At 38.9% G+C, this 27,050-nt stretch overlaps 1 protein-coding gene across 1 annotated transcript in view; it reads left to right on the top strand.

Moving 5' to 3' along the window:
- RUNX1 (RUNX family transcription factor 1) overlaps positions 1-22,535 on the top strand; it is a 231,632-nt gene extending 209,097 nt beyond the window's left edge. Inside the window, exons 6-7 of the mRNA XM_070750387.1 lie at positions 7,274-7,435; positions 15,306-22,535. Coding sequence (XP_070606488.1) covers positions 7,274-7,435; positions 15,306-15,799 — 656 coding nt within the window. The 3' untranslated portion in view covers positions 15,800-22,535. The remainder of the gene's footprint in view (positions 1-7,273; positions 7,436-15,305) is intronic.
- Positions 22,536-27,050: the final 4,515 nt, after the last annotated feature.

The following is a 27,050-nucleotide window of genomic DNA, read 5'->3' as shown; positions in this document are numbered from 1 at the left end:
GGCCTCTGGTGAACTCTGGATTGGCTTGTGCAATTATGACCATCTTCCAAGGTAGCCTTGTGGTTCCAAAAGATGGCAAGCTGCCATTCTGAGAGTTCACTGACTGCTTCTCTTTGCAAGGGTGGTAGCTTCCGGTTATAAAGGCTGTAGGTTGGAATATAAAAATAACATCTCCAAATTTCATCTACCGGTATTTTTCAAGCTAGACTTGTGCCCCCTCACCTACCCCTGTTAAAGGCGAAAACATCACCAGATCTTCCAAAAATGATCAGAACCAACTACAATTGCTAACAGGAATAGTAGTATAAGCTCATGCATATTTCTTAGTTTCCTTGTAATACATTTCCTTCTAAAATACATTACTTTATTTAGGAATAAATGTTCAAACAGAGTGTTATGATGAAGTTGGATGAAAACTTAAATTTTGTAATTAAAAGGTCAATCAAACTTCTGTGAAGTCAAACTGTCCACTTAGGAAGCAACACTGATTGACAATCAATTTCACATGCTATTATGCACATTCAACTTTGTACAGAATGAAGTATTCAATGAGAATATTTCATTCATTCAGATCTAGAATGTGTTATTTGAATGTTCCCTTTATTTTTTTGAGCAGTATACTTTCCTTGCTCTGTGTGCTATGGATTGAATTACAGCTGTTCCGGGTCATACTGTTCTGAACAAGGCTTCCTGATAAATAGTAAAGCACAAATGGAATCCCAAAACCTTTTTTGTATTTTAACAGTTGTGAATTATGTTCATTTCCAGCCATAATAATTCCCAAACAACGTCAATGAGTCCCAAACAATGTCAATGAGTCCAACAGAAGTCTTTCGGAAGAAGGCTGATATCACCAATCTTTATCTCTTGACACACTGCCAAAGACCTAATTGGCAAGGAGCCAAACAAAAGTACGCAGTCAGAACCAAAATGCTGAGACACAGATTGAACAAAGTTGCTTCCTGAAATGAGCACATCCATTTGCTCCACTTTTATAGCCTGTGTGAGGGGCCAATCACCTCCAAGTCTTAGCTTTTTTTCCATTACTGTTCTTGCCTTCGGGCAGCTCTGCGCATGCGTGCATTGGGAACAGGCTCCCCCTGTTTCTCTGCCTCACTCATGTCAGCCTCTGGAGGTTGTGGAGTCAGCGTAGACCTCCCAGGTGGCCCCGGCTGGATCTCTGCCTCTGGCACCGAGCCTTCTCCAGACTCCAGGGGTGACCCATGTTCCTCCCCAGCCTCTCACTGTCCGACTCTGCTGCCAGATTCACAATATTATCGATGTATAAAAAATATACAGGATTGTTTTTTCCAGATTCTGCAGATCCGCAGGCCACTGGCGGACCACAACAAATATCATATACTCATTTTCTACAGATATCTCAGATTCTACAGATACTTTAACTCAGTGTTTCCCAACCTTGGCAATTTGAAGATATTTGGACTTCAACTCCCAGAATTCCCCAGACAGCAAATGCTGGCTGGGGAATTCTGGGAGTTGAAGTCCAGATATCTTCAAGTTGCCAAGGTTGAGAAACACTGCTTTAACTTATATTAATTGGGAGTTAGATAATTTTTGTTGTGATTTGCTACAATGCATTATTACAAAATCTAGATCTATTCTCGGCCACCTATACCCTAAGCCAGTGATGGCGAACCTATGCCACAGGTGCCACAGGTGGCACGTGGAGCCATATCTGCTGGCACGTGAGCCATTGCCCTAGCTCAGCTCCAACGTACATGTGTGTGTCAGCCAGCTGATTTTTGGTTTGCACAGAGCCTCTGGGAGATGTTTTTGGCTTCCAGAGAGCCTCCGACAGGATGGTGGAGGGCATTTTTACCCTCCCCTGGCTCCAGGGAAGCCTTTGGAGCCTGGGGAGGAGAGGGCAAAACATAGCCTGGGCCCACCAGAAGTTAGGAAACAGGCCATTTCTAGCCTCCATAGGGCCTCTGAGTGGGGGCGGGGGAAGCTTTGTTCGCCCTCCCCAAGCATTGAATTATGGGTATGGGCACTTGCGCATGCGCGAAAGTGCACACGCATGCTATTTTGGCACCCAAGGGAAAAAAGATTCGCCATCACTGCCCTAAGCATTCTGTGTCCTTAGAATGGTGGACTCAGGTGTTATAGAGATATCTACAAATGAGTCTTGTTTGGCACATTATGTATTCTTGAAACTAAAATATTGTTAAGTATTGAGACTGCATAGTTCACGCCAAGGTCTGCTCCTCAAGTGGGAAAACAGACTGTTGATTGGCCGAGCCATCTGACAGCTCCCTATAAAAGGGGAAGCTGTCTGCCAAGCTCTCTGCTGGATCTTACTCACTGTTACAATAAAGAGCTGTTGTTTAAGCCTGTCTCAAGCCACTTCAGTCCCAAGATTTAATAGGTATCAAATTGTAGAATAAATCAACATAATTTATGGCAGTACAGAATTGCCCCAGAACATAATTACAGTATACTAACTCTGAGGAATCAAATTGAGCATTACCGGGTGCTTAAAAGAGTGTGCAAGAAGCTCTCTGTTGCCACCCAATGGGCAGTATATCAAAAAGTATTTTTCTCGGAAGATACACTCCCACCAATGATAAGGTCCATTCTGCTGCAAATACTGATTTTTTTAAAAAAAAAAGTCCCTATATTTCTAAGAAGCAACAAATAGTGCAGCTTCTTTTTTTATATGCACTTATCTCACCCATCTTCAATACATACGTTTTCTCTTATAGACATGAATATATTATCAAAGCTTATTGTATGAAAGTATTAAATATTATGCAATGTACACCCTGTTTAATTATGGTTATCGGGTTGTTATTGTTTAAGAAAGCAAACACAAAATTTCTGTGGCTGTAAATCATGATGGGGCATGAATGATGATATAGTGCTTTGTATGTAATAGCTAGCTTGACAGGAAACTGGACACATGAAACATGAATACAGGAGTCTAACTAAGCACCTTGTGAATTACTGTAGTTTGGTTCCCACCCCAAAGTGTTTTGTTCCAATAATTGTTTACATATACTTTCTCACACTATAAAATGCAGAAATGAATAGTACTTGTTATAGTGAAAAGCATTTTATATATAGGCTGCAAATGATCTAAAGTGATAATAGAATAATCAAGACGATCTTTTTCATTTTGCTCCTTTAAGCTCTGTCTAAAAAATACTGAAACCTCATTTTGCTATCAGAACCTATATAAACATTTATTTCAGATTGTAACTGCATAATTCAGTAAAGCGGCTTCCTTAACCTAGTAGCTTTCACATGTATTATGACTAAAACTTCTAAATTCCCTATTATTATAGCTGTGCTGGATGAAGCTTTGGGAAGAACACCAATGTTGTGGGAGAAACATGCCCTACATTTATTGAAGTCAGCAGAATAGGAAAATCTCTGATCTTGGAATTAGAGTTAATAACTTTGTCTCTGAAGCTCCTCCCTCCCCCCTCTCCCTCCCTCCCTCTCTCTCTCTCCCTGCACACACACACACAAAGAGAGAGAGAGAGAGAGACATACGCACACAGGCACACCAGTCCCAACACCTCTGAATATTTCCAGGTTGAAGAAGACTGATATCTTTTCTTCTGTTGCTATGAAGCTGCTCAGCAGTTGTTGGCATAATTGCATAATCAGAAAAAAACGTGGCAAAGATTGGCTGAATTGCTTTATTTCTGGAAAGATAAGAGGCATGGTTTGAAAAAAAAATCAAGGGAAACCAAATAAGTAGGAGCAAATAAAAAACTTTGGAGAAAAATAACCTAGATCAGTGATAGTGAACCTCTTTTCACTTGGGTGCTGAAAAAGCATGTGTGTGGGCTATCGTGCATGTGAAAGTGCCCACACCCATAATTCAATGTCTCGAGAGGGTGAAAACTGCTTTCCCCACACCCCAGAGGCCTCTGGAGGTCAGAAATGGCCTGTTTCCCAACTTCTGGTGGGTCCAGTAGGCTTGTGTTTGCCCTCTCCAGGTTTCAAAGGCTTCCCCGGAGCAGGGGCAGGGTAAAAATGCCCTCCTCCATCCCCCCGGAGGCTTCCTGGAAGACAAAAATGCCCTCCCAGAGCCCCTATGCAAGCCAAAAATCAGCTGGCTGGCACACACATGCACGTTGGAGCTGAGCTAGGCCAAGGATCGGGTGCCAGCAGATATGGCACCCATGCCATAAGTTCGCCATCATTGACCTAGATTAATGAGAAGAGTAAAATAAAGCAGCAGGCAATCTAAGAGGAAAAAGAAAATTGAAAATTATCAGGACTTTCATGGTAAGAAGATGAATTTGAGGAGTGCTTAAAGAATTCAACCTTTTTCAATTCTATTACCGAAGAATCTGATCTGCACTTTCTGATGTAATACGCATATTAACACTTATCTACTGAGTTTGCACCGTTCAAATATTCTAATAGAATTCTCTGTGTTAAACTGTCAAAGTATGTTGTATAGTATATAAAATGAATGTTTTAAAACTAATTATATAAATGTATAAAATTATGTATGTATCATTGCAGATTAATGGTAAAGTGCAATGGAAGAACCGTATAGGTGGTCACATGTGAAAGCAATTCAGAAGTTTCCCTAAAACTTCATATATTGATTTGAGATCGTCAACCAAGTCTTTAGCAGCTGGTGATGTTTAGTAGTGTTCATAAAGACAAAACTGGCATAGCATCTTATTTTCATATGGTGCCATTCACAGTTGTTCTAATTTCTCATATTCTGATCTTCGCTTGATATTTTTAGTAATTATGAACTCCACCTCCTCACAAAGGACTTTAGATAAAAAGAACTTGTTTAGTTAAATCTTGATGTCTTTGCATACTGATATGTTTTTGTGGAGTTACAATTGCATGCAACAGGCTAAATACAAAGCCAAGTCAGGGCCCTTTGATTTGATTTTCTCAAAAGGCGGTCATTGTCTCATCACTTCAAGTGGTAGAGAAGTGCTAACAAATGGAAGCACAAAGTAGTGTCTCAGCTGTCATTGCAATTTTTATGTTCTGCAAGCCAGACTTCTAGAGACAGTCCAGTGTTTGATATCTGTCCAAATAGGTTCTGTTTCCACTTATGTGATTTGCAAATATAGTTCCCAGCTTTCTGGATTTATAGGATGGAATACTTTTCTAAATAACAAGTAAAGTGCAGGTCATTGGTGACTGCATGTCACACAATATGGGTAAAGACCTATTTTTTTAATATGGCTAAAAATGGTGGTGATTTGAACCAGGCTTCACTCTGTTTTGGTCTCAGAAATTGGAAATTGTTGGCTCTTTGTATTACCTTTATTCATTTACTGCTTTAAAGTACTTACTGTAAATATTTAAACTAATAATGCTCCATTTGGCTAACTTTTTTTTAATATACTAAACACAGATGTGCTTGCCTGATTTTTTATTTCAATACATAGTGTGAACACAGCCAAAGACTGTAGAATTTTCCACATGCTGGTATATTCTGATGGAAAACTTTTAAAGTTTAGATTTAACAGTTGGGTAAATGGAGATTCACCGTTCCATCCTAAACAAGAAAATGGTGATCTTACATATACCAAAATGGGGAAAGAATTGTAGAATCAGAAGTATAGAGCATTTAATCTCATTTGACATGAGACAGGAAATTTTGCCCATCTTGTACAACTTTTCTCTGAAAATCTCTTTTAGCTGATTAGATAAATTGTCAAACTGTTTTTCCGTCAGCCACAGTTTTTATCTTTAGTTAACATCCACAGAAGAGGCATGAAAATAACTCAGAGCTTTTTTCTTTGTAAAGATCCTTGTAAGATCCTCATAATCTTTCTTTGTAAGATCCTTGTAATCTTTCCTTCCTTCCTTCCTCAAAACCATCAGTATGTCTGCAAATAGAGTTTTAAAATAAAACTGCTGATCTTTATTTGTCTGTTTATTACAAATGTGTACATATATATGTGTGTGACGGTCTTGGTATATTCGGGTTTCTTCCCGTGTAGGATTTGGAAATTTCTGGCAACGTTTCGACAAGGTCCCACTCGTCATCTTCAGGCTGGTGTTTCTGTCCTTGTTCTAAGGCGAACACTGCAAGACCTGAGCTGCCTTCCTTCTATAAATACTGGTGGCTGGGTGTGGTTTGATGGCTCAGCAATTACCTGCTGTGTAGAAACTTCCTGGTGAGTCAGTGGGGTAACATCTGGGGTCGTTGATGTAACTGAAGTATGCTGATTAGTTAATGGTTGTTGATTAGGCGTGATATCCTGAGTAGTTGGAGCTTGCAGGCTACTTGATCAAACCACACCCAGCCACCAGTATTTATAGAAGGAAGGCAGCTCAGGTCTCGCAGTGTTCACCTTAGAACAAGGACAGAAACACCAGCCTGAAGATGACGAGTGGGACCTCGTCGAAACGTCACCAGAAATTTCCAAATCCTACACGGGAAGAAACCCGAATATACCAAGACCATCATACCTGTACCCGTGAAAATCTATGAAATCATATATGTGTGTGTATATATATAAACACTCAAGCTGGCTTACAAAAGTAAAATAAAATGCAAAAAGTAAAGGGCAGAAAAACCAAAGAAATTCAAATGCATTGTAATTATCATAATTAATTCAAAGCTAGGCAAAAGGGGTTACATTTTTGTCATTTGCCTAAACATTGGGCAAGTTGGAGCCAAACATGTGTCCCTAGATAAAGCATTCTAGAGTCTGGGAACTGTTGAGGAGGAGAAACTTTCCTGTGGATCACAACCTTCCAACCACAGGGTACTTGAGAAGTATACTTCTCTGTGGCCATCCTTGAAGATTCCCAAATAATAAGATGTGCTTTGTGGTGTCATCAAGCAAGCTGCACTTTTTTGTAATTGTATACTGTGATGCATGTGTCATGTTTGCACCCCAACATTGCAGTCTATGTCTTTTTGTTACCCCAATCTTTTTCTACCCCTTACCCCCATGGGCATCTCTCCTTGAAGGGGCCTTTACTGCTGATATAAACCATTGGGCAGGTTCAGAGAGGGAGACATCATCCTGAGGCCTTAAGAGAACAAATGCTATTGTGTTCCATTCAGTCAATATGATTTTGGTGTTTTGTGATCTATTACTCATGGAATTTAAAGTATTTATAAAAGAACTGCCTTGTTGTATCCTGTATGTAAAACAACAACCAGCAGGCATACATTTACAACCATCATTGCAAAACTCTGCAATAAATCATATCTGGATGATTCACCATGAATTGATGCTCTAATGTTAATGGTAGATTAAGAAGTGTATTTCACTATTCTTCACATCTATTTTCCCCATTTCAGATACAAGGCAAATTCAACCATCTCCTCCCTGGCCTTATGATCCATCTTACCAATACCTGGGATCAATTGCAACTTCTTCTGTTCATCCAGCCACACCGATTTCACCCGGAAGGGCTAGTGGGATGACCTCCCTTTCTGCAGAGCTTTCAAGCCGGCTAACAAGTAAGTGGCTTGGAGAATCTTGTCTCTTGAACAAGTAAAATGCTGCAGCTTTTTGCATAAATTACGGTGTCAATCTATAATATAATTCAAGAAATTTGGTTGTAATTTGTTGGGTTTCCTGTCCCCTTCATTACAATTCTTCTGACAGTTTCCAGAACAAAAAAAATGTTGTGCTTTGATTGGGATAAATATATAACAAGTTAAAGTGTAGAAAAGAATTCAGACCCAAGACATTAGTGTAGCCAGTTAGAGATGTGATATTAGCAGAATAATACTATTCTTTAGGCCCATTTTTAAAACACTAAGAACCAGCAAGTTTAAGATATTGTACTGGCACCACTGGGGCTAGTGGTAGGGATTATAGTCATCTCTCAAGAACAGAAGTTGATTGGGTAACTTTGGGCCAATCACTTTCTCTTACCCCAATTTACCTCACCCAACTTTCTCTTAGTCCAATTTACCTCACAAAGGGTTCTTGTGGGGAAAGAATGCTGCCTTGAATTAATAAAAAGTGGAATATACAATGGCGTTTAAATGTTTGTGAATCCTTTCGAATTTTTAATATTTTGAAAATATGACCTAAAACTGTATCTGTTTTCCCCCAAATCCAAAAATTAGATGCTAACTTGGAGCACTTTTACTGGCTTCAACTTGAATAAATCACACCTGGATAAGAGTTGCTAATTATTGTTGTTGCACGAAATAAGAATAGATAAGCTTGCCAGTGACTTTTTCCCCCATCATTTCATCAGCATGATGGGAAATTCCCCTAGTGATTTATCCCAGTCATGGGCACTATTTTCCCACGACCCTGTCTACCCCACAGCCAATTCTCTTTCAGCTTAGATATTGCTCAGCTCAAATTGCAAAAGTTCCATTTTGTGATTTCCAATGCAGCAATTCTGTACGGCTTGGAGGCTGGCTGTTTTCACATTCCTCACCCTGCCCTCTGCTACCTAAATTTGAAGGCTTGGTTTATTTTATAGATTTCATCCATACCAGTGAACTCCAATGTAATCTTTCAACCCACTTATCAGTCCCTAAAAATGCCTACCATTTCCCCCTGCTCTTTATTTATTTATTTATTATTTGGATTTGTATGCCGCCCCTCTCCGAAAACTCGGGGCGTCTTATGAATTAAAACGCCTGAAATGTGGTTTCTACTCCTAATCCCAAAAATCTTTAACCTTAGATTATCTACAATTGACCTCTCCCCCTTTCTAAGAGGTCTGTAAGGGGCATGCATAAGCACACCACTGTGCCTACCGTCCCTGTCCTATTGTCTTCTTTTGTTATTTTTTATCATTACTTATCTAATGTTTTTTTTGTACAAATTACCACCCTATAATTGTTTGTCAAAATAGATAAATTAAATAAATAAAATAGAATAGAATAGAACGGAACAGAACAAAACAAAACAAAACAAAACAAAACAAAACAAAACAAAATAAAATAAAATAAAATAAAATAAAATAATAAATAAAATAAAATAAAATAAAATAATAAATAGAATAGAATAGAATAGAATAAAATAAAATAATATATAAAATAAAATAAAATAATAAATAAAATAGAATAGAATAGAATAAAATAAAATAAAATAAAAAAATAAAATGAAATGAAATGAAATGAAATGAAATGAAAAAAATAAAATAAAATAAAATAAAATAAAATAAAATAAATTCTGCCTTCCCCATTTTCTCTCCTCTGGGCTCAAGCATTGTCATCTCCCCTTTCCCCTCCACAAGGCAACCCAGAGCCACAGTTGCAATTGTTGGGAGGTGCATCTGGATGCGAAACAATGGCATTCCTAACATCACGTTCCATTTATAGATATGTGCGGCAATCAGATGTTCAGCACATGACATGTCTATTACTATATTTCCCTGCTGGATTACAGCCTCCCCAGTTGAATTTCTGCCTCTCGCGGCTACTGCAAGGAGCACAGAGAACCTTCCCAGGGAAGAAGTGGCAGTCCTCTTTGCAACTGGCATTTACACTTGAAATCTGATCTGCGAGGGAGGCATTTCCAGGTGTTCAGTAGCATTGTTTAGCAGAAAGGCAGATGGTGATTATATATGGCACATCCAAAATTACGACTATAGGCTGTCACGGAAACCTTCTGAGAAACTTGTTGAAGGATATCAAAGAGGTCTGTTTAGCCGGCTGACAAGCTTTCAGAATCTGACACTATATTTGCAGCACCCTTTTAATCCAGTGGCGGGCCAGACTGTTTTTGTTCTCTTTCTCCCACCTTCCTGACTCTTTCCCTTCTGTAGGCACACATTCCTTTTAGGCAGACTCCACACTGCGTCTGAGGAGGGCTTGCCATGAGGAAAGGTTGCTTTATTGTTATTTTAATGCCTTGTAATAGCTGGCAAGGAAAGGGAGCCAAAGTCTCTGTTAACTGGAGCCTGTCTCCTAGCTCTCTTTTAAGAGGCCATTATCTTTCGTCTGTGGGAGGGGGGAGGCCTTGGAGGGGAAGTGAGAGTTCCTCAATCAGCAGAGGAAGGGAGCTGAAGTTCATTATTTCAAATGGGGAACAAGCTATTCGAAATGCTTTTAGTTCCTAAATTTATAAACTTGGTGATTTTCTGTTGACCAAGCAGCCAGTATTTATCTAGTCCAGATGAAAGGAGCAAAGGAACGAGGTTCACAAATTATTTCCCCCACTCTCTGTGTGTTTGTGTGTGTGTGTGTGTGTGTGTGTGTTTGTGAGAGAGAGAGAGAGAGAGACCCCTTTCCACCCTTCTCTTTATCTTTCTCACATACGCATATAGAGAGAGTAGAATAGAATTCTTAATTGACCAACTGTGATTTGACACACAAGAAATTTGTCTTTGGTGCATATTCTCTCAGTGTACATAAAAGAAAAGATACATTCATCAGGAATTATACGATACAACACTTAGGCAACGCCTTCTGCCGCACGAATTCCAGCGACTGGTCAGGTCCCACAGAGTTGGCCTTCTCCGGGTCCCGTCGACTAAACAATGTCGTCTGGCGGGACCCAGGAGAAGAGCCTTCTCTGTGGCAGCTCCGACCCTATGGAATCAGCTCCCTCCAGAGATTAGAACTGCCCCTACCCTCCTTGCCTTTCGTAAACTCCTCAAAATCCACCTCTGTCGTCAAGCATGGGGGAACTGAGACATCTCCCCCTGCCTATGTAGTTTTAGTGCATGATATGACTGTATGTATGTTTTTTATATTGGGGTTCCTTCTTTTTTAGATTTTTTTAAATGTACAATTGCTATTTTAGATTTTAAACTATTAGATTTGTCAATACATATTGTTCTTTATCACTGTTGTTAGCCGCCCCGAGTCTACGGAGAGGGGCGGCATACAAATCTAATAGATAATAATAATAATAATAATAATAATAATAATAATAATAATAATAATAATAATAATAATAATAATAGTCATAGGGCTGTGATGGCAAGCAGAGCCATATTGGAGGGCACATGTCAGCTCCAGCATGCATTCACATACTAGCAAGCTGGTTTTGACCCTTGGGGAAGGTCATTTTGCCCTCTGGAGTCTTCAGTGAAGCTTCCCTGAAGCCCCAGAGTGCAAAAAAAATATTCAATGGGTAAACTGGAAGTTCAGAAAAATGGACTTCCATTTGCCCCTTATGCTGTTTTTTGCACTACTGAGTACAAAATGGACTTCTGGTTTCCCTGTTGTGTTGTTTTTCACACTCCAGAGACTTCAGGGAAGCTTCCTGGAGCCCTGTAGTGCTAAAAACAGCCCAACAGGCAAACCAGAAGTTCAGAAAATGGACTTCTGGTTTGCCTGTTGTACTGTTTTTTGTACTCCAGGGCTTCAGGAAGCTTCCCTGAAGTCTCCGGAGTGTGAAAAACAGCACAGTGGGCAAACTGGAAGTCCGTTTTTCCAAACTTTGGGTTTACCCGCTTGGCTGTTTTTTCACCGTTCCAGGCTTCAGTGAGGCCTGTACACATATGCGGGCATAGGGGGGATTGTGCGCATGCACAGGGGCAGTAAAGGATGTCCATGCATGGGGGAGGGAATGGGTGTGGGCATGTGCACACAGGCTAGCACATGCACACACTCCCTTTTGGCACATGAACCAAAAAAGGTTCGCCATCACTGTCCTAGGGTATAAACAATCAAATCACATTAGGAAACAGTCAACATAAATTGTAAAGATACAAAGAACAACGTTACAATCATGCAGTCGTAAGTAGGAGGAGATGGGCAATAGGAACAATAAGAAGATTAATAGTAGTGCAGACTTAGTAAATAGTTTGGCAGTGTTGATCCCTGCAAAATGAACAGAAATGTGTGCTTGTTTGGGACTAGCTTGGCTTCTCTTCTCCTAAATTTCATGATTAGAATTACTGGTGTGAAAGGTGGGTGGGTGGAAAAGTTCAGCTTTGTTTGTCTTTCAGTGTGACCAACTGTCAGAGAAGCTTGATTCATCTCCTACTAATGAAATATTACCACACTTCCCATTAACTGCCCAATTTACAAAATGCATCAGGATGGAAATATACTAAATGAAAAGAAATCAAGAAATGGCAGTTCCAGGAAGCTAGGTTTTTAGTGGGCCAAAAGGCTGATACTGCAGCATTGAAAAGATAACTGCGTGGCCCCTTTCACTGGATTGAGACCCGATTGCGTTTGCCATCTCTGAGTAGATTGTTTACAGAGATAGACTTCATATACATGAATATAATGAAATAAGGAATTAATTTTTAGAAAATAGAGAAGGTTAAAAACGTGTTATATTAGATTATTATATTAGAAAATATATGTGTTCGAATAATTACTTTAGATAACTATAGACTGCTAAAATAATATACTTTTGTCTTTCAATTTTTATTTTTTTTCAATTTAAAACAGTTTTTCTACAATGTATATATTTTTGTTTTGCTTCTTTTTTCCTTTTTTATCATTATCTTAAAAGCAAAAATAAGAAATTCTTGTTGGTGGTTTTGTGACAGGGGCCGTGGTGAAATATTTCAATCTACACCTCCCCAATAACACTATCTTTGCTTGGAATACTGAAGGACATTAACAGTCAGCAGTTTCCTAAATAACTGCCCAAACATCATAGTCATCTGTTCAGAATAAAACACTTCTTTGTTTCGACAAAGCAAACGTGACCTGCAAATCTTAACATTGAAAACTTTTTCGTGGTTGCTACTTTCTTACTAAATATATACAGGAATTAAATGCTACCGCTTCAGACTGGTTCTTCCAAACCGCTAGTAAAAAATGCTACCTATTCGGGCGAACTGGTATTTCCAACAATCAGCTGGCCGACGATCAGCTGTGATGCGCAATTTATATTAGCTAGAAGGATTTCCTGCTTTCTATCTAATCTAAATCATGGGGCACAGCAGATTTCGCGCGCACACGCACATGCACACACACACGTTCTACTTACTTTTGCAGACTTGGAAGGCTTCAAATGTTCCTTTTTTAGTGCTGCGCAGGCACACCTCAAGTAGCAGATTCACAGAACCGGTAGTAGACTTTAGAGGATTTTACCACTGAATATATGTCTATCACAGTGTTCTGTCTCTTGCTGCTACCACTCCATAATCTATTTATCATTCTTTATTTTCACTTAAAGCTCAAAATCCAACTCTGAGTTTGTTTATTTATTTATTCTTTCATTCATTCATTCATTCATTCATTCAATTTTTATGCCGCCCTTCTCCTTAGACTCAGGGCAGCTTACAATATGTTAGCAATAGCACTTTTTAACAGAGCCAGCATATTTCCCCCACAATCCGGGTCCTCATTTTACCCACCTCGGAAGGATGGAAGGCTGAGTCAACCTTGAGCCGGTGATGAGATTTGAACCGCTGACTTTCAGATCTACAGTCAGCTTCAGTGGCCTGCAGTACAGTACTCTACCTGCTGCGCCACCCTAGCTCTTTGAGTTCTGGGTTTACCACATTTTACATGATAAATGGAGGTTCTCCAAGCAGGATCTCCAGGGGTTATTCTATCTGAATAACTGTAGGCAAATAAATAAATAAAATTTTATAAAGAGAATCACATGTCATCCTTGGTCTTTTATTTTGCTGCTAATGGAATACAGTGATCCCTCGATTTTCGCGATCTCGTTCTTCGCGAAACGCTATATTGCGATTTTTCCACCCGATGACGTCACTCTCTTCCTTTCTCATCTTTCTTTCTCTCTCTCTTTCTCTATCTTGCTTCTTCCTCTCTCACACTCTCTTCTTCCCTCTCTCATCTCTTTCTTTCCTTCTCTCTCTTTCTCTATCTCTCCCCCTCTTGCTGGCAGGCGGCGGGCGGGTGGGCGAGCGGGGGCATCAGCGAGGAGCCGGGGTTTCCCCTTTGCGTGGGCGGCGGGGAAACCCCGATCTTCGTCTGCTCGCTGCTGCTGCAGCAGCAGCGAGCAGACGAAGATCCAGGTTTCCCCGCCGCCCACACAAAGGGGAAAGCCCGATTCGGCTCCTCACTGCTGCCGCCGAGCAGATCAGCTGCTGGGCGGCCACAGCAGCAGCGAGCAGACAAAGATCCGGGTTTCCCCACCGCCCACGCAAAGAGGAAAGCCCGATTCAGCTCCTCACTGCTGCCGCCGAGCAGATCAGCTGCTGGGCGGCCGCAGCAGCAGCGAGCAGACAAAGATCCGGGTTTCCCCGCCGCCCACGCAAAGGGGAAAGCCCGATTCGGCTCCTCGCTGCTGCCGCCGAGCAGATCAGCTGCTGGGCGTCCGCAGCAGCAGCGAGCAGACGAAGATCCGGGTTTCCCTGCCGCCCACGCAAAGGGGAAAGCCCGATTCGGCTCCTCGCTGCTGCCGCCGAGCAGATCAGCTGCTGGGCGGCCGCAGCAGCAGCGAGCAGACGAAGATCCGGGTTTCCCCGCCGCCCACGCAAACTCCACCATCTGCGCATGCGCGGCCATGGAAAAAGGGCACGCATGCGCAGATGGTGTTTTTACTTCCGCAACCCTACATTGCGAAAAATCGATTATCGCGAGGGGTCTTGGAACGGAACCCTCGCGATAATCGAGGGATCACTGTATATTTGATTTTATATCAAATCAAAATGTTTATTATTGAACCCAATTGATGATTGTAGCAAACTAACAGCTGTTTGAAACAGGACTTGTGAATAGTAGGACAAAGCTAAAGCATATTTCTAGGAACAAAGTCACAGCTTTCTCACTAATTAGATCTTAAGCAGGATTATTGAATAGAGAACTAATGTGAAGTTTATGACTTTAGTGGTTACATAAAAGACTTTAACATTAATTTTAGAAACAGAACATTTTCATAGTACAACTATTACAAGATTGGTAAAATGTTATTCATGTCTCCAATAATAACTAGACATATATACTTAATTTTCTATACTGTGTATACTAAAACACACTGTGGACCTAGAGATATGGCTAATTTATTTTTATTTAAGGCATATATTTCAAAAGTATTCAAGTGCATTACCAAAGCTTCATTGTTAATAGGCAATATTTTGTTTCACTATTTTGTATTTGTCAAATCTAATTTTCTGTTATCATATGTTATTCATATAACTATGAATATGAGCTCTCAAGTAAATTACTTTTAGGCAGGCAGAAAAGTATATTTTGCCCTTTTGTGCATTCTTAAAATTTCCAAAACCATTCCAAATAGCATCCTCGTAACAGAACCACAGGACAAAAACTGCAGATACACAAACATGTTATTGCTGATAATGAGGCCTTGTCTACATTTATCAGTTACATATATGTAAAACTGCAGGTAATCAGACTGCAAGTCATATGGGCCACCTGTGTATCTGAGTGATTTATCTTCAATGAAATAAATTCATGTATTTTTCTTACAGTTTATATCTGTTTTGTGTTTATATCCTTTCTCCTAAACCAGGTGCTTCTGACCTAACAGCATTCAGTGATCCAAGGGTGGGAATTGATCGTCCATTTTCTGCCATTCCTTCCATTTCTGACCCTCGTATGCACTATCCTGGAGCATTCACCTATACTCCAACCCCAGTCAGCTCAGGAATAGGAATTGGCATGTCTGCCATGACCACCGCCACCAGATACCACACCTACCTACCACCTCCCTACCCAGGTTCTTCTCAGGCTCAAGGCAGCCCATTTCAGACCAGCTCTCCTTCCTATCATCTCTACTATGGAACATCAGCCGGATCTTACCAATTCTCCATGATGTCTGGTGGTGATCGGTCTCCCCCTCGTATTCTGCCTCCTTGCACTAATGCTTCCACCGGATCCACTTTGCTCAATCCCAACCTTCCAAACCAAAATGACGTTGTGGACACTGAAGGCAGTCATAGCAACTCCCCCACCAATATGGGAACCACAGCAAGATTAGAAGAAGCAGTGTGGCGACCATATTGAATTATTAATACAGGTGTCTATTCTGGTAATATCCATGCTTTTATATGACAAATGAGAGCACTGCCATGTTTATCTTTCACACAGAATAACAATCAGTTCTGAAGTCAGTATTTCTGGAAATATTGCTATGATGTTCTCTGATTGATTTTGCTCAGTGAAGTGATTACATTCCCATAGACCTTTTCCAAGTCTGAACTTCAGAAAATAATAACATTTTAAAATTGCAGTTTTGTTCACTCATGTTGGCTATAAATATGGAGAAGGATAGATACTCAATACGTGTCCAGAGTTTCAGACTTTGAAATTTAAAGTATTTTGTTTGACATCTGGTGCTGAGGCATTTAGTCTTATACAATCTTAAATAATTTAATCAGTTTGACCTGTAAGTTAAAAGGAAGTATACAACGATTCTCAGAGAGAAACTGTGAATGCTTCTAATTTAGCAATGCTGTGAATAAGAGTTTTTATATCCTGGAAATAATTTTTTAATCAAGTTATATATCCCAAAGAATACAGGAATTGTTTTTATTTTTATTATGTTTTTCAGCTGCAACTCATCCTTCTTTGTGTATCATCTTTCTTTATTGGCACCTTAAAATCTGCAGAAAGATTTAATCCTTTTTTTATATAATGTGCTTACTTTTCTTGTACTTTGTCAGCTAAGTGCATCTACAAAAGCCTCTTTTCTAGAAAAGTAATTTAATTTTTTTAATATAAAGGAGTGACAGACTGCAGTCCTTCTCAACTACTGAAAAAGTACATGATGAGTTGCTCAATATTTATGCTCTGCATTGATCTTTTGTGTGTGATGCTTTTATTTAAATAATGCTTTGAAAATAAGCACATACATTTTGTAGCAACCAAAGTTTAAAATTATTACATATAAAATGGCTGGAATAATTATGGATAATGTGACTTTTAATTATTTAGAAATATTGTTTACATTTAGCTCCATTTCATTCTCATTCAATAATTTAAACAAAGTCACTTTTGTCCAATTGAGAAGCCAGGTTTCTTTGAAAATATTGTGATAATATAATGTCTTTGAATAAGAAAGAAGTTTAGGTTGTATTTGCCGCATTTGGATGCTGATTTGGGCACTGGAAGCAAAGATTTGTCTAAGAGTATATATTTTGGAATTTCTAATACAGTATGATATTTATATTCCATCAACTTTCTTAAAGACAACATAAGTGGGGGGGGAGGAAAATCAAACAACACAGCTAAATATTAGCATTCTAAATTACTGCTAAGTTCCACATTATGATCCAAATACAATACATCTTAGTTTTCTCCCTTGCCCTATTAGGTGATTCAAAAATTCATTTAAGGCTGAATCCTAATCACTTTTTTGAAGACCCAAGTCCCTCCCCCAAATGACACACAATCCAAAGGATTTTCCAGCAATCTTACATAATTGAAGTTCAAACCAATATAACTTCTGTGTGGGATTCTTCATTCCAGGCATTTATTCACTCATTCATCCTCAGCTACTTTGCACCCTTATAAAAGAGAGATGTGGGCAACGTTGAGACTACTGAACCTCTTTTAGGTCACCCAAGTAACTCCCAAAGTCCCCACTAAAATTCATATATTCAAAATATTCTGATATTCTGATTTTCAGAGGAAAATTAATAAAAATCGAATATATTTAAAGTGCATTGGGGGAAGGGGGAGCAATCCAAATGGGTAAAATAAGATCAAGAAACCTCGTCTACTACTCCAGAGAGGTGAATTCACCACCACATGGGAACTAAAGTATAATTTATGGACACACAAATGTCTGTTCATAACATATAAAGAAAAATGAAGATACTTTTTCTCTCTCTAGGAAAAGCTCCCCACTCTTCCACTTTCTATAAGTAGATAGAGGCATAGCATATACATAAAGTAATAATGGTTTTAAGAAGAGATTGGATAACCATTTGTCTGAAATGGTATAGGGTTTCTTGCCTAGAAGACCTCCAAAGTCCCTTCCAACTCTGTTATTCTATTCTAAGTCCTAAGCAGCCCCACCTTGACATCTTTTCAATATTCAGACTTGCAGCCTTCCTAGGATTCTTATGGTCCAGAAACAAATCTTTAAGGACAACTGGTTCTTATGGAATGTGGGCCTCACATCTGTTTTTATGTTTGTGTATCCCACCTGTAACTTGGTATCCTTTTTTGTTTGGTTCTATTTGGATTTTATAAAGTATGTAACTCAACTTGGTAGTTGTTTAAAATGCCATTGTTTTCTAATACATCTCAAACATTCAAGATGTCACTTTAAATTAAGCAGGTTATGTGGGATTCGAATGCAGTTGTACTCCTTAATATCACCCAATGCTCTCAATTTCTATCAGAAGAATTCGTATCTAGGCACATCCATGAATAATGAATAGCACACTTCTCTTCCAATTTATGCAGAAATAAGTACCCTCCATACTTACTTGAGAATAAGCCCCAATAAACACAATTCACTAGCTTCTTCCAGAAACAGACTGGATTAAATCCATTTTAGCACTCTGTGTTCTGAGAATGTAACAATAAAAAGCACTGAACTTGAGTTGGGTATGATTCTGGAGAAGCCAATAAGCTTTAAGTGCTTGGTTGGCATATGCAGTGTTATAGATGTCAGCCAGGTTCAGATGAATAGTTGCAAAAGGCCATGTGTAAGCACTTTGCATGTATTCAGAATGCACTAAACTTACAAGAATCGGGGAAGTTGCCTTATACCAGGCTAGTTGTTCACATAGCCCAGTATTATCTACTTCAGAATCAGCCAATATTTCTGGCATTGAGCATCATTGCCAAAAAATTTAGCACTCTCCCATGATGTTGCTATAATTTCACGGGGTTCTCATGAAGTTTTCAACAATTTTAAATATTGCTTTAACGTGAACAAAAATTACTTTGTGAGGGTCTAGAACCATAATGGCGAACCTATGGCATGCGTGCCACTAGTGGCACGCAGAGCCATGTCTGATGGCACAAGAAGCATTAAGCTCTGTCAGCGCCAACTGGCTAGCTGATTTTAAGCCTTCCAGGGGGCAGGGGGAGGTCATTTTGTGCCTTCCCCAGGCTTCAGGAAAGCCTCCTGAAGCCTGGGGAAGCCGGAGGCTTTCCTGAAGCCTGGGAAGTGTGAAAAATGGTCCAATGGGCCTACTGGAAGTTCATTTCCAAACTTCCGGTAGGCTCATTGGGCCTGTTTTTTACCATCAACAGACTCCGGAGGCTTTGCTGAAGCCTGCGGAGGGCAAAAAACAGTCCAACAGGCCTACCAGACGTCCAGAGGCTTCAGTGAGGTCTGCATGTGCAGGGGACGTAATGCTGGGGGTGGAATTGTGCGCACATGTGCATGGGGAAGGCATTGCATTATGGGTGTGGGCATGCACCTGCTATCATGCAAGCAGACACCGTTTTGGCACCCAAGCAAAAAAAGGTTCACCATCACTGGTCTAGAAAATACCATGCTACTTATAGACAGCTTGTTGCTGATGCCTGATGTGCCATCAATAACAATTTTCTATTCTACGATCAGACGCTTTTCACAATAGGGACTAAACCTCCTTTCAGTTGGCAATGTCAGTGATTTAAACCAAGAGCCTTCTGTATGCAAAGTATGTGCTTCACCAGTGAGCTATGACTCAGTTTTTGCAGGTGTGCTGGTTTCTTCTTACATGCGTTCAATCCTTTTTTTGTACAGTATATCGTAAACATTCAGGAAACAGTGCAGTAATGTAGGGAGGTCTTAAGTTGAGAGCACTACATCTAATGTTTCAACTATTATCTTTTCATACCTTTCAATATCTTCCTGGAAGTAAACTCATATAGCACTCCCTAGATTAAAGTGTAGAGTACTAACAATTACTTTTTTCTTACTTTATTATATTAATCCTTTATTATCCCTGGTGGGCTCTTCACCTAATATTTAAGATGTCCCAATTCATTGTCTTCCTCTCACCTCAAACAAGCCAGATTTGCTTTTCCAAACTGTTGTTCTCATGACATTGTCAGTATTAGAATTTGAAAGGCAATTAGCCACAAATAAATGCCAATGAATTTTTTTAAAGTGTATATTCAAGATTTCAAGCATGAACTTCACCCTGAGGCACAGAGAGTCTACATTTTTTAAAACTTGGTATCATCCAGATGTGTTGTATTTCACCCCCATCCTCTTTGAATAACTGTAATAGTTTCATAAATATTTTCAGAAATTGTGGGGGCGGGGGAGAAACACTTCACTGGACTTTAATGTTATGAGAAGTTGAACACATTTGATTTTATCCTGCAAAATATTGCTGTGTAATTAGAAATGCTAAAACAAAGTTACTCCCAAAGATAGAGCTTTGCAAATATACAGACATTACATGACAATAAATTTGTTGAGTTTCTGTTGGATCTCATTCAGAAGGAACAATTGCAAGGTGATGTGTTTATGATCCAGTGTTTTTATCTGCCTTTAAATAGTGTGCAACCTCTATGATGTTTCCACTTTTGGAGCAGTGGTTCTTATAAACTGCATTTTTTGGAAGCACTCTTTGGTAAATAATCTTCCCTAATGTCATATGGCACCTATCCCTAACCTGGCATTTGGGGAGATTAAATGCAATATCTAAAAGAAAGCAGATTACATTTAATCTGTCAAAGTGGCCACCTCAGAGGAAAATTCCTGTTTTAATGAAACATAGTTGGATAGACTTAATTTAAGACTTACTGGTCCCATACTTGAAGTGCTTTGTTTTCCTAAAACATAGAATCAAACTTGGTAAAGCTGATTATATATTAGAGTAAAACTCATCTGGAGCCCTATGAAAGGCATATTCTAACACTGCCTTTTTCAGGGAGGTGTTTTGAAGATGTGCTTGATTTCAATACTGATCAGAAATGCTGGGCATCAAAGTAAAAAACATTTGGAGTGCATCAGCTGTTCTATATTCTATACCAGTGATGGCGAACCTATGGCACGGATGTCACAGTTGGCACTCAAAGACATATCTGGTGGCACTCGAGCTGTTGCCCCAGCTCAGCTCCAACGTGCATGTGTGTGCCGGCCAGCTGATTTTTGGCTCACACAGAGTGGGAGGGTGTTTTTGGCTTTCAGAGGGCCTCCATGGGGATGAGGGAGGGCATTTTTACACCCTACCCCCAACTCCAGGGAAGCCTTCGGAGCCGGGAGAGGGCAAAACATGAGCCTACTGGGTCCACCAGAAGTTGGGAAACAGGCCCTTTCCAGCCTCCAGAGGTCTCCAGTGAGAGGGGGAAGCTGTTTTCGCCTTCCCCAGGCATTGAATTATGGGTGTGGGCACTCGCGCATGCGTGATAGCACGCGCACACGCTCTTTCGGCGCCCGAGGCAAAAAAGGTTCGCCATCACTGTTCTATACAAATCAGTTATGCATCAGAGTTCCTTTTGATCCTGAAAAACAGCTATTCCTTTTACAGCAATTTGCTTTATTTTTCTGTCTGACAATTTTTCCCCATCAAATTCAACAATATTACCATCTTGTAAAACAATGAAGTACCTGGCTTAATAGCAAATAGTGATTGCTTTATTGAGATGAATTTGATTTTAGCAGAGCTAACTGATTAAATAATAATAATAACCTGCTGGGCTATCAAGTTCCATAACAGATTATAAATATACTTATCTAAGACTTAGTTCAAATGACTATATATTTGGGGTTAAAAAATCTCTGATACTGCTGTTGAAATAACATTTTTCCTACATCACAATTCAGTGGAGCAAATGGTTCTTATTTATTTCTGCATATTAAGATTTCTATTAAAAGGCCAAACTGATTTCCAACAGATGACACATAACTATAAAGTATTCATTACTGTCTCCAGAAAATTTTGTTACAATTGCTTTAAAAAGAATCTAACCTTTGTTTCTAACATTTTGCCATTCTATCAACTTTTTGTTGATTTCCCCTTGGACAATACTATCCACTAATTATTTTGTTTTACAATAAAAAGGTGGTCACGAGACTTAATTGTATTTATGTATGTAAATAAGTTTTAAAAGCTTCATAGAACATATTGGTAATGCTTGTAAGTATTTGACATTTTTCTCTTTTACAACACCTTTTCTGAATTCACTTTTCTTAAATACTGTAGAGAACTTTCTTCCAGCTTAATTACTTTAGGTTTTGAGATGAACTGTTTTAGTTACTTTGTAAACAGTTAAAGCATGGTTTTATGTGGCACATTGAAATGTCTTTGCTTTTTTGTTATAGGAGAATGTGCAAGCAACTGTGGGTTATTTGTGGTATTTCAAAAGTAGCAGACCCAAGTTATAAAAGTGAAATGTTTCAGATGTAACATAGTAAATTTGATGAGTGAACAATATAAATAGCAAATTGGGCTGCTTTTGAGAACTATGTTAGACCACATGAATTCAACTTTTCCTGGGTGTATTTATGGTCAGTTTATACGGTGTACAAGAATTGCCACACCTTTTCCTGATCTGGTTATATGGGTCACTTTTAGAAGGGATTCTCCCCAAACTTCCCCATGGTTTCCTTCCATGGGAGAGAACAGGCTATTTTTACCCACTCAACTAAGTCTCTAGTTGCATAGGCCCTTCCACATAACAAGGTCAATGTGTCCAGAAGAATTTATTGTGAGTAGCATGCAAAGCAGCTGGACTGTTGCATTACTTCTACTGGAAATTTGCTTTCTTTGTACCATAACTCTTCTGTACATTCAATATTACAGTTAGTATCAATGACAAATAAACTGTTTGAGAAGTATGTAAGCATCATTATTCATTATTTCAATGAACTTTGTGAATGCTGGGTTGGTGTTTTGATTGCAGTGCTCACTAGGGTGTCATGTATAGTGACTAGCCTCTGCTGGAACACATCCAACGAAGGAAGTTCAATATCTCTGGGAAGAATTTATTTCACTGGAAAAACCAATTTCTGCTAATTGTTCTGGCACTTTCAAGAACCCCAGAAGAACAAAGAAGATCAATCTCTTATTCATTGTAAGTTTGGAAACTCCCAGAAAAATGGAAATCTTGCTATCCAAAGAATGTTTAAATTTCCATTTGATGGGGGGGGGGGAAGCTCAAATGTCCATTTCTTAAAGTTTCTTGTATTTTTTTTCAAGATGTGAAAAAATGATTTTGACAGCTGAGACAGAAAAATCCACAAGTATTTTTCTATGGGAATACATTATTGTTGTGAGCCGCCCTGAGTCTGCAGAGAGGGGTGACATACAAATCTAATAAATTATTATTATTATTATTATTATTATCATCATCATCATCATTATCATCATCATTATCATCATCATCATCATTATCATTTATCATCATCATTATCATTATATCCATGAATAATTTTTCTGGACTTCACAGTACCTCAATTCCGTTTTGGACATTTGCTACATTCTACCAAATAGTTGAGCTGCCCCTTGCATCCTCAAGTGGTGGGTTATGCTCTGCCTTTCCCAGTCCTGTGAGACGTGGTTGGCAGTTGGCTTCCAGGTGAAATTGAAGCTGCTGGTCATTATAAAGTCTTGCATTGCATTGGAGTTGGTTGCTTGAGGGATTGCTTGCCTCCCCTAGTATCTGTGTCAAGGTTGGCACAGGCTTCTAGGAGCTTTGATTAACCAATGCCATATATCGGGGCACTAGAAGTACACCTTCTCTGTGACATACTTGGCATGCTGCTTGGTATGAGGTCCCCCCAAGATACAAGTGACCCACCCCACATATATTCAATATATGTTTTGAAGGGCCTTGGAGACTTGCTTCTTATACCAGGCCTTTGGTGAAAGTAACTGAAGCTCCTTTAGATTGTATGAATTACTTTTCTTGGTTCCATTCACGCTTTGTCATTTTGGCCATCTTTACTCTTTATTTTTGACTTTTTCTATTTTTCTTTATTTTTAATGTTTTAACTTGTAATTTATAATGTCTAATTTGTAAACTATCCACAGTTCCTAGGTATCAGGCAGCATATTAGCATTATTTTGGTTGCTCACACGGATGTTTAGACTGGATTGTTTATTATTATTATTAATAATAATAATTATTATTATTAATTATTATCATTATTATCATTATTATCATTATTATCATTATTATCATTATTATCATTATCATTATTATCATCGTTACTACTACTATTATTATTACTATTATTATTATCATTATCATTATCATTGCTCATACAGAAAACCCTGGAGAAGAGAAAGATATCTCACTTTATGATGAGCAATTTCTGCAACAATTTTTCACCCCGATTTATCTTCAGAACAAGCTAGAGACATAGTTTTGACACACACACACACCCAAAAATGACTGTCCATGTTACCGAGTCAGTTTTGTGGCTGTTTGAGGATTACCGTATTTATTATTATTATTATTTATTAGATTTATATGCCACCCCTCTCAAAGACTCGGAGCAGCTCACAACAACAAAACAGTACAAATCTAATGATTAAAAACAATTTAAAACCCTTAATATAAAAAACAGTCATACATCTCAGACAAACCATCCATATTGGAATCTTTTAAGCATTCCTCGATCTAACTACTTTATTACATTTCTCACTTTAGTGTCTGTCCTTAACTCTCATTGAAATCAGTGAGCAGAAACATGCTTACTTTCATTTGAAGCATTTGCCATATTTAAATAAGCAGTTTAGCTTTGGAAATGTTTTATTCATGACCTCACAAGTTTGCTCTCTTCTTTCAAACTGCAGAGACCAAGAGTTTCTCAGACTATTATTAATCAGTTTGAGTCATTGTCTGGGAATGGCAAAAATTGTAAGAAAAAAGGTAAAATAAAAGGATAAAACACAGACTTTAAAATAAAGTTGTTTTTTAATCTGACAAAAAGTGTTTGGTATTCAACTTTTTTAGAATCATGGTATAATTGATTTAACATGCAATAAAACTCATCTCTTTCTCACCATGTCAGCATTTTCCTTTCGGAATGCCAGTTTTTCAGGATAAATTTAATTTCAGTCTCTCAGAAAAGCTTTCCCTTAATTTTTATATCGACAAAACGCCATATTAATAAAAAATGATGGTCGTTGTCTTAGAATCTGAATAGCATTTTATGATTGGTGGATAAGGCACTTAGGAATTAAAGTTCATTCTCAGTTGAGAACCTTGGCCCAGTTCAGACATATATAGATAGTAGAGGAGAGATTTAATGCGTGGAGTGGTAATTTCCAATTTTTCCTCTCATTTAACATTTGAACACTCCATAAAATATATTTATTTCTTAGAAAACCTGAGTCATTGATATGTGATGCCCTGAATATGATGGAAATAGCTTCTTCCACCTTGAGAATAGCACTTCTCATAACTGTCATATCTTCTTGATGCACAATTATTACTCTACTTTCTGTGACTTGGGGTTATTCGCAAACTACTGAAAACCCACCTATGCCGCCAGGCTTGGGGGACATAATTGACCCTTAGCTGTTTCATTTTATGTTTGGTTTAATTGGATGGTATGACGGTTTTATAATGGGTTTTATAACTATTTTTAATATTAGATTTGTGTTAGCCGCTCCGAGTCTTCGGAGAGGGGTGGCATACAAGTCTAATAAATTATTATTATTATTATTATTATTATTATTATTATGTCAGTACAACACAGCAAACAAGATCACTATGCTGGATTTTGTATTTCATCACCAGTCGGGCACTTCCCAAGCACCTAGGACTGCATGATGTAGCGGCGAATTATGTTTGCTGATCCCAGTAAAACGGCCTTTTGCAATTGACAGATGGAGATTTTGTCAATTCCGATGGTTTTCAAATGTCCGCTGAGATCCTTTGGTACTGCGCCCAGCGTGCCAAGTACCACTGGGACCACTTTCACTGGCTTATGCCAGAGTCGTTGCAGCTCAATTTTTAGATATTCGTATTTCACTAATTTCTCTAGCTGCTTCTCCTCAATTCTGCTGTCTCCTGGGATTGCGATGTCGATGATCCATACTTTCTTTTTCTCCATGATCATAATGTCTGGTGTGTTATGCTTCAGAATTCGGTCAGTCTGAAGTCGGCAGTCCCACAGTAGTTTTGCTTGCTCATTTTCGACCACTTTTTCGGGCTTATGATCCCACCAGTTCTTTGCTACTGGTAAATGGTAGTTCCGGCACAAGTTCCAATGGATCATCTGTGCCACAGCATCATGTCTATGCTTGTAGTCAGTCTTTGCGATCTTTTTGCAGCAGCTGAGTATGTGATCGATTGTTTCATCTGTTTCTTTACAGAGTCTGCACTTTGGATCGTTAAATAATAATAATAATAATAATTATTATTATTATTATTATTATTATTATTACTATTACTACCAATGCAATGCTCAAAACTTACTCAGACAAATCTCACTGAGGGATAATTCTCATTTATCATCCAGCCAGGCTTTAATGATGCATGTTAGGTCTGCATCTCATGTTTTTGTGAATAAGATTAGATTATTGCAGACAAATCTGGCATTTTTTAGCTGCTGACTCGCTAATTCAAAAGCCCAATATACTTCTGATGGTTGGCTGAAGGTTACATTCTATAGCACTAGATATGAGAACAAACTGGGGATGTGGCTATTATATCCATCCTTCCATAGTAGCATCCCCTCCTAAGCTGCGCAGTCTCATTGTAAGGCTAATATAGATACAAGTTGATCATCCTGAGGGATTTAAACATCTGCTATCTGAGCTGGTGTAGCTTGAGAAATCATGGTCCTCATGACAACTCCGATCCTAATCTAGGTCATCTTGGAGCTGACTCACAAAGCTGGCCAAATATTGGATTTGGCCTCAATCTTGAGAATTTTCTCAGAGATCTGGAAAGTAATTCTGTTGTACACTGGTCAAATCTCATATATTCCCTGGAGATAAGGATGAAGAAATTGGATTATTTGCCATTACTGCCATTACTGTGGGTTTAGCAGACATTTAATGGATAACATTGATCATCTTTGCTGTAAGTAGAGACTGAGTGGACAGAATACGAAGACATGGCATAGGTAATCTTGTAAAGCTACCTGAGAAGATTTTGAGCATATCGTAAAGAAGTGAGGTAAGATTTGGCTTACATGAACATGGATTCCTGACTCTGAACAAGGACAGTCAGAGAGGGAATAGGAAATTAGATTTGGGCTCTGTGGGAGGGGTCAGTTCCAATCCATCAGCTTTGAAAAACTCAGGGGTCCTACCACTTGCTCAGTTGGTGCCATTGTTAGGTTAGTGCAATTGTTATTAGTTAGGTCAGAGGCCTTATCTGGAACAACATGCCA

This window comes from Erythrolamprus reginae, chromosome 4 (assembly GCF_031021105.1).
Source record: "Erythrolamprus reginae isolate rEryReg1 chromosome 4, rEryReg1.hap1, whole genome shotgun sequence".
NCBI classification, from domain to species: Eukaryota; Metazoa; Chordata; class Lepidosauria; order Squamata; family Dipsadidae; genus Erythrolamprus; species Erythrolamprus reginae.
This window is presented reverse-complemented; position numbering and strand designations above follow the sequence as displayed.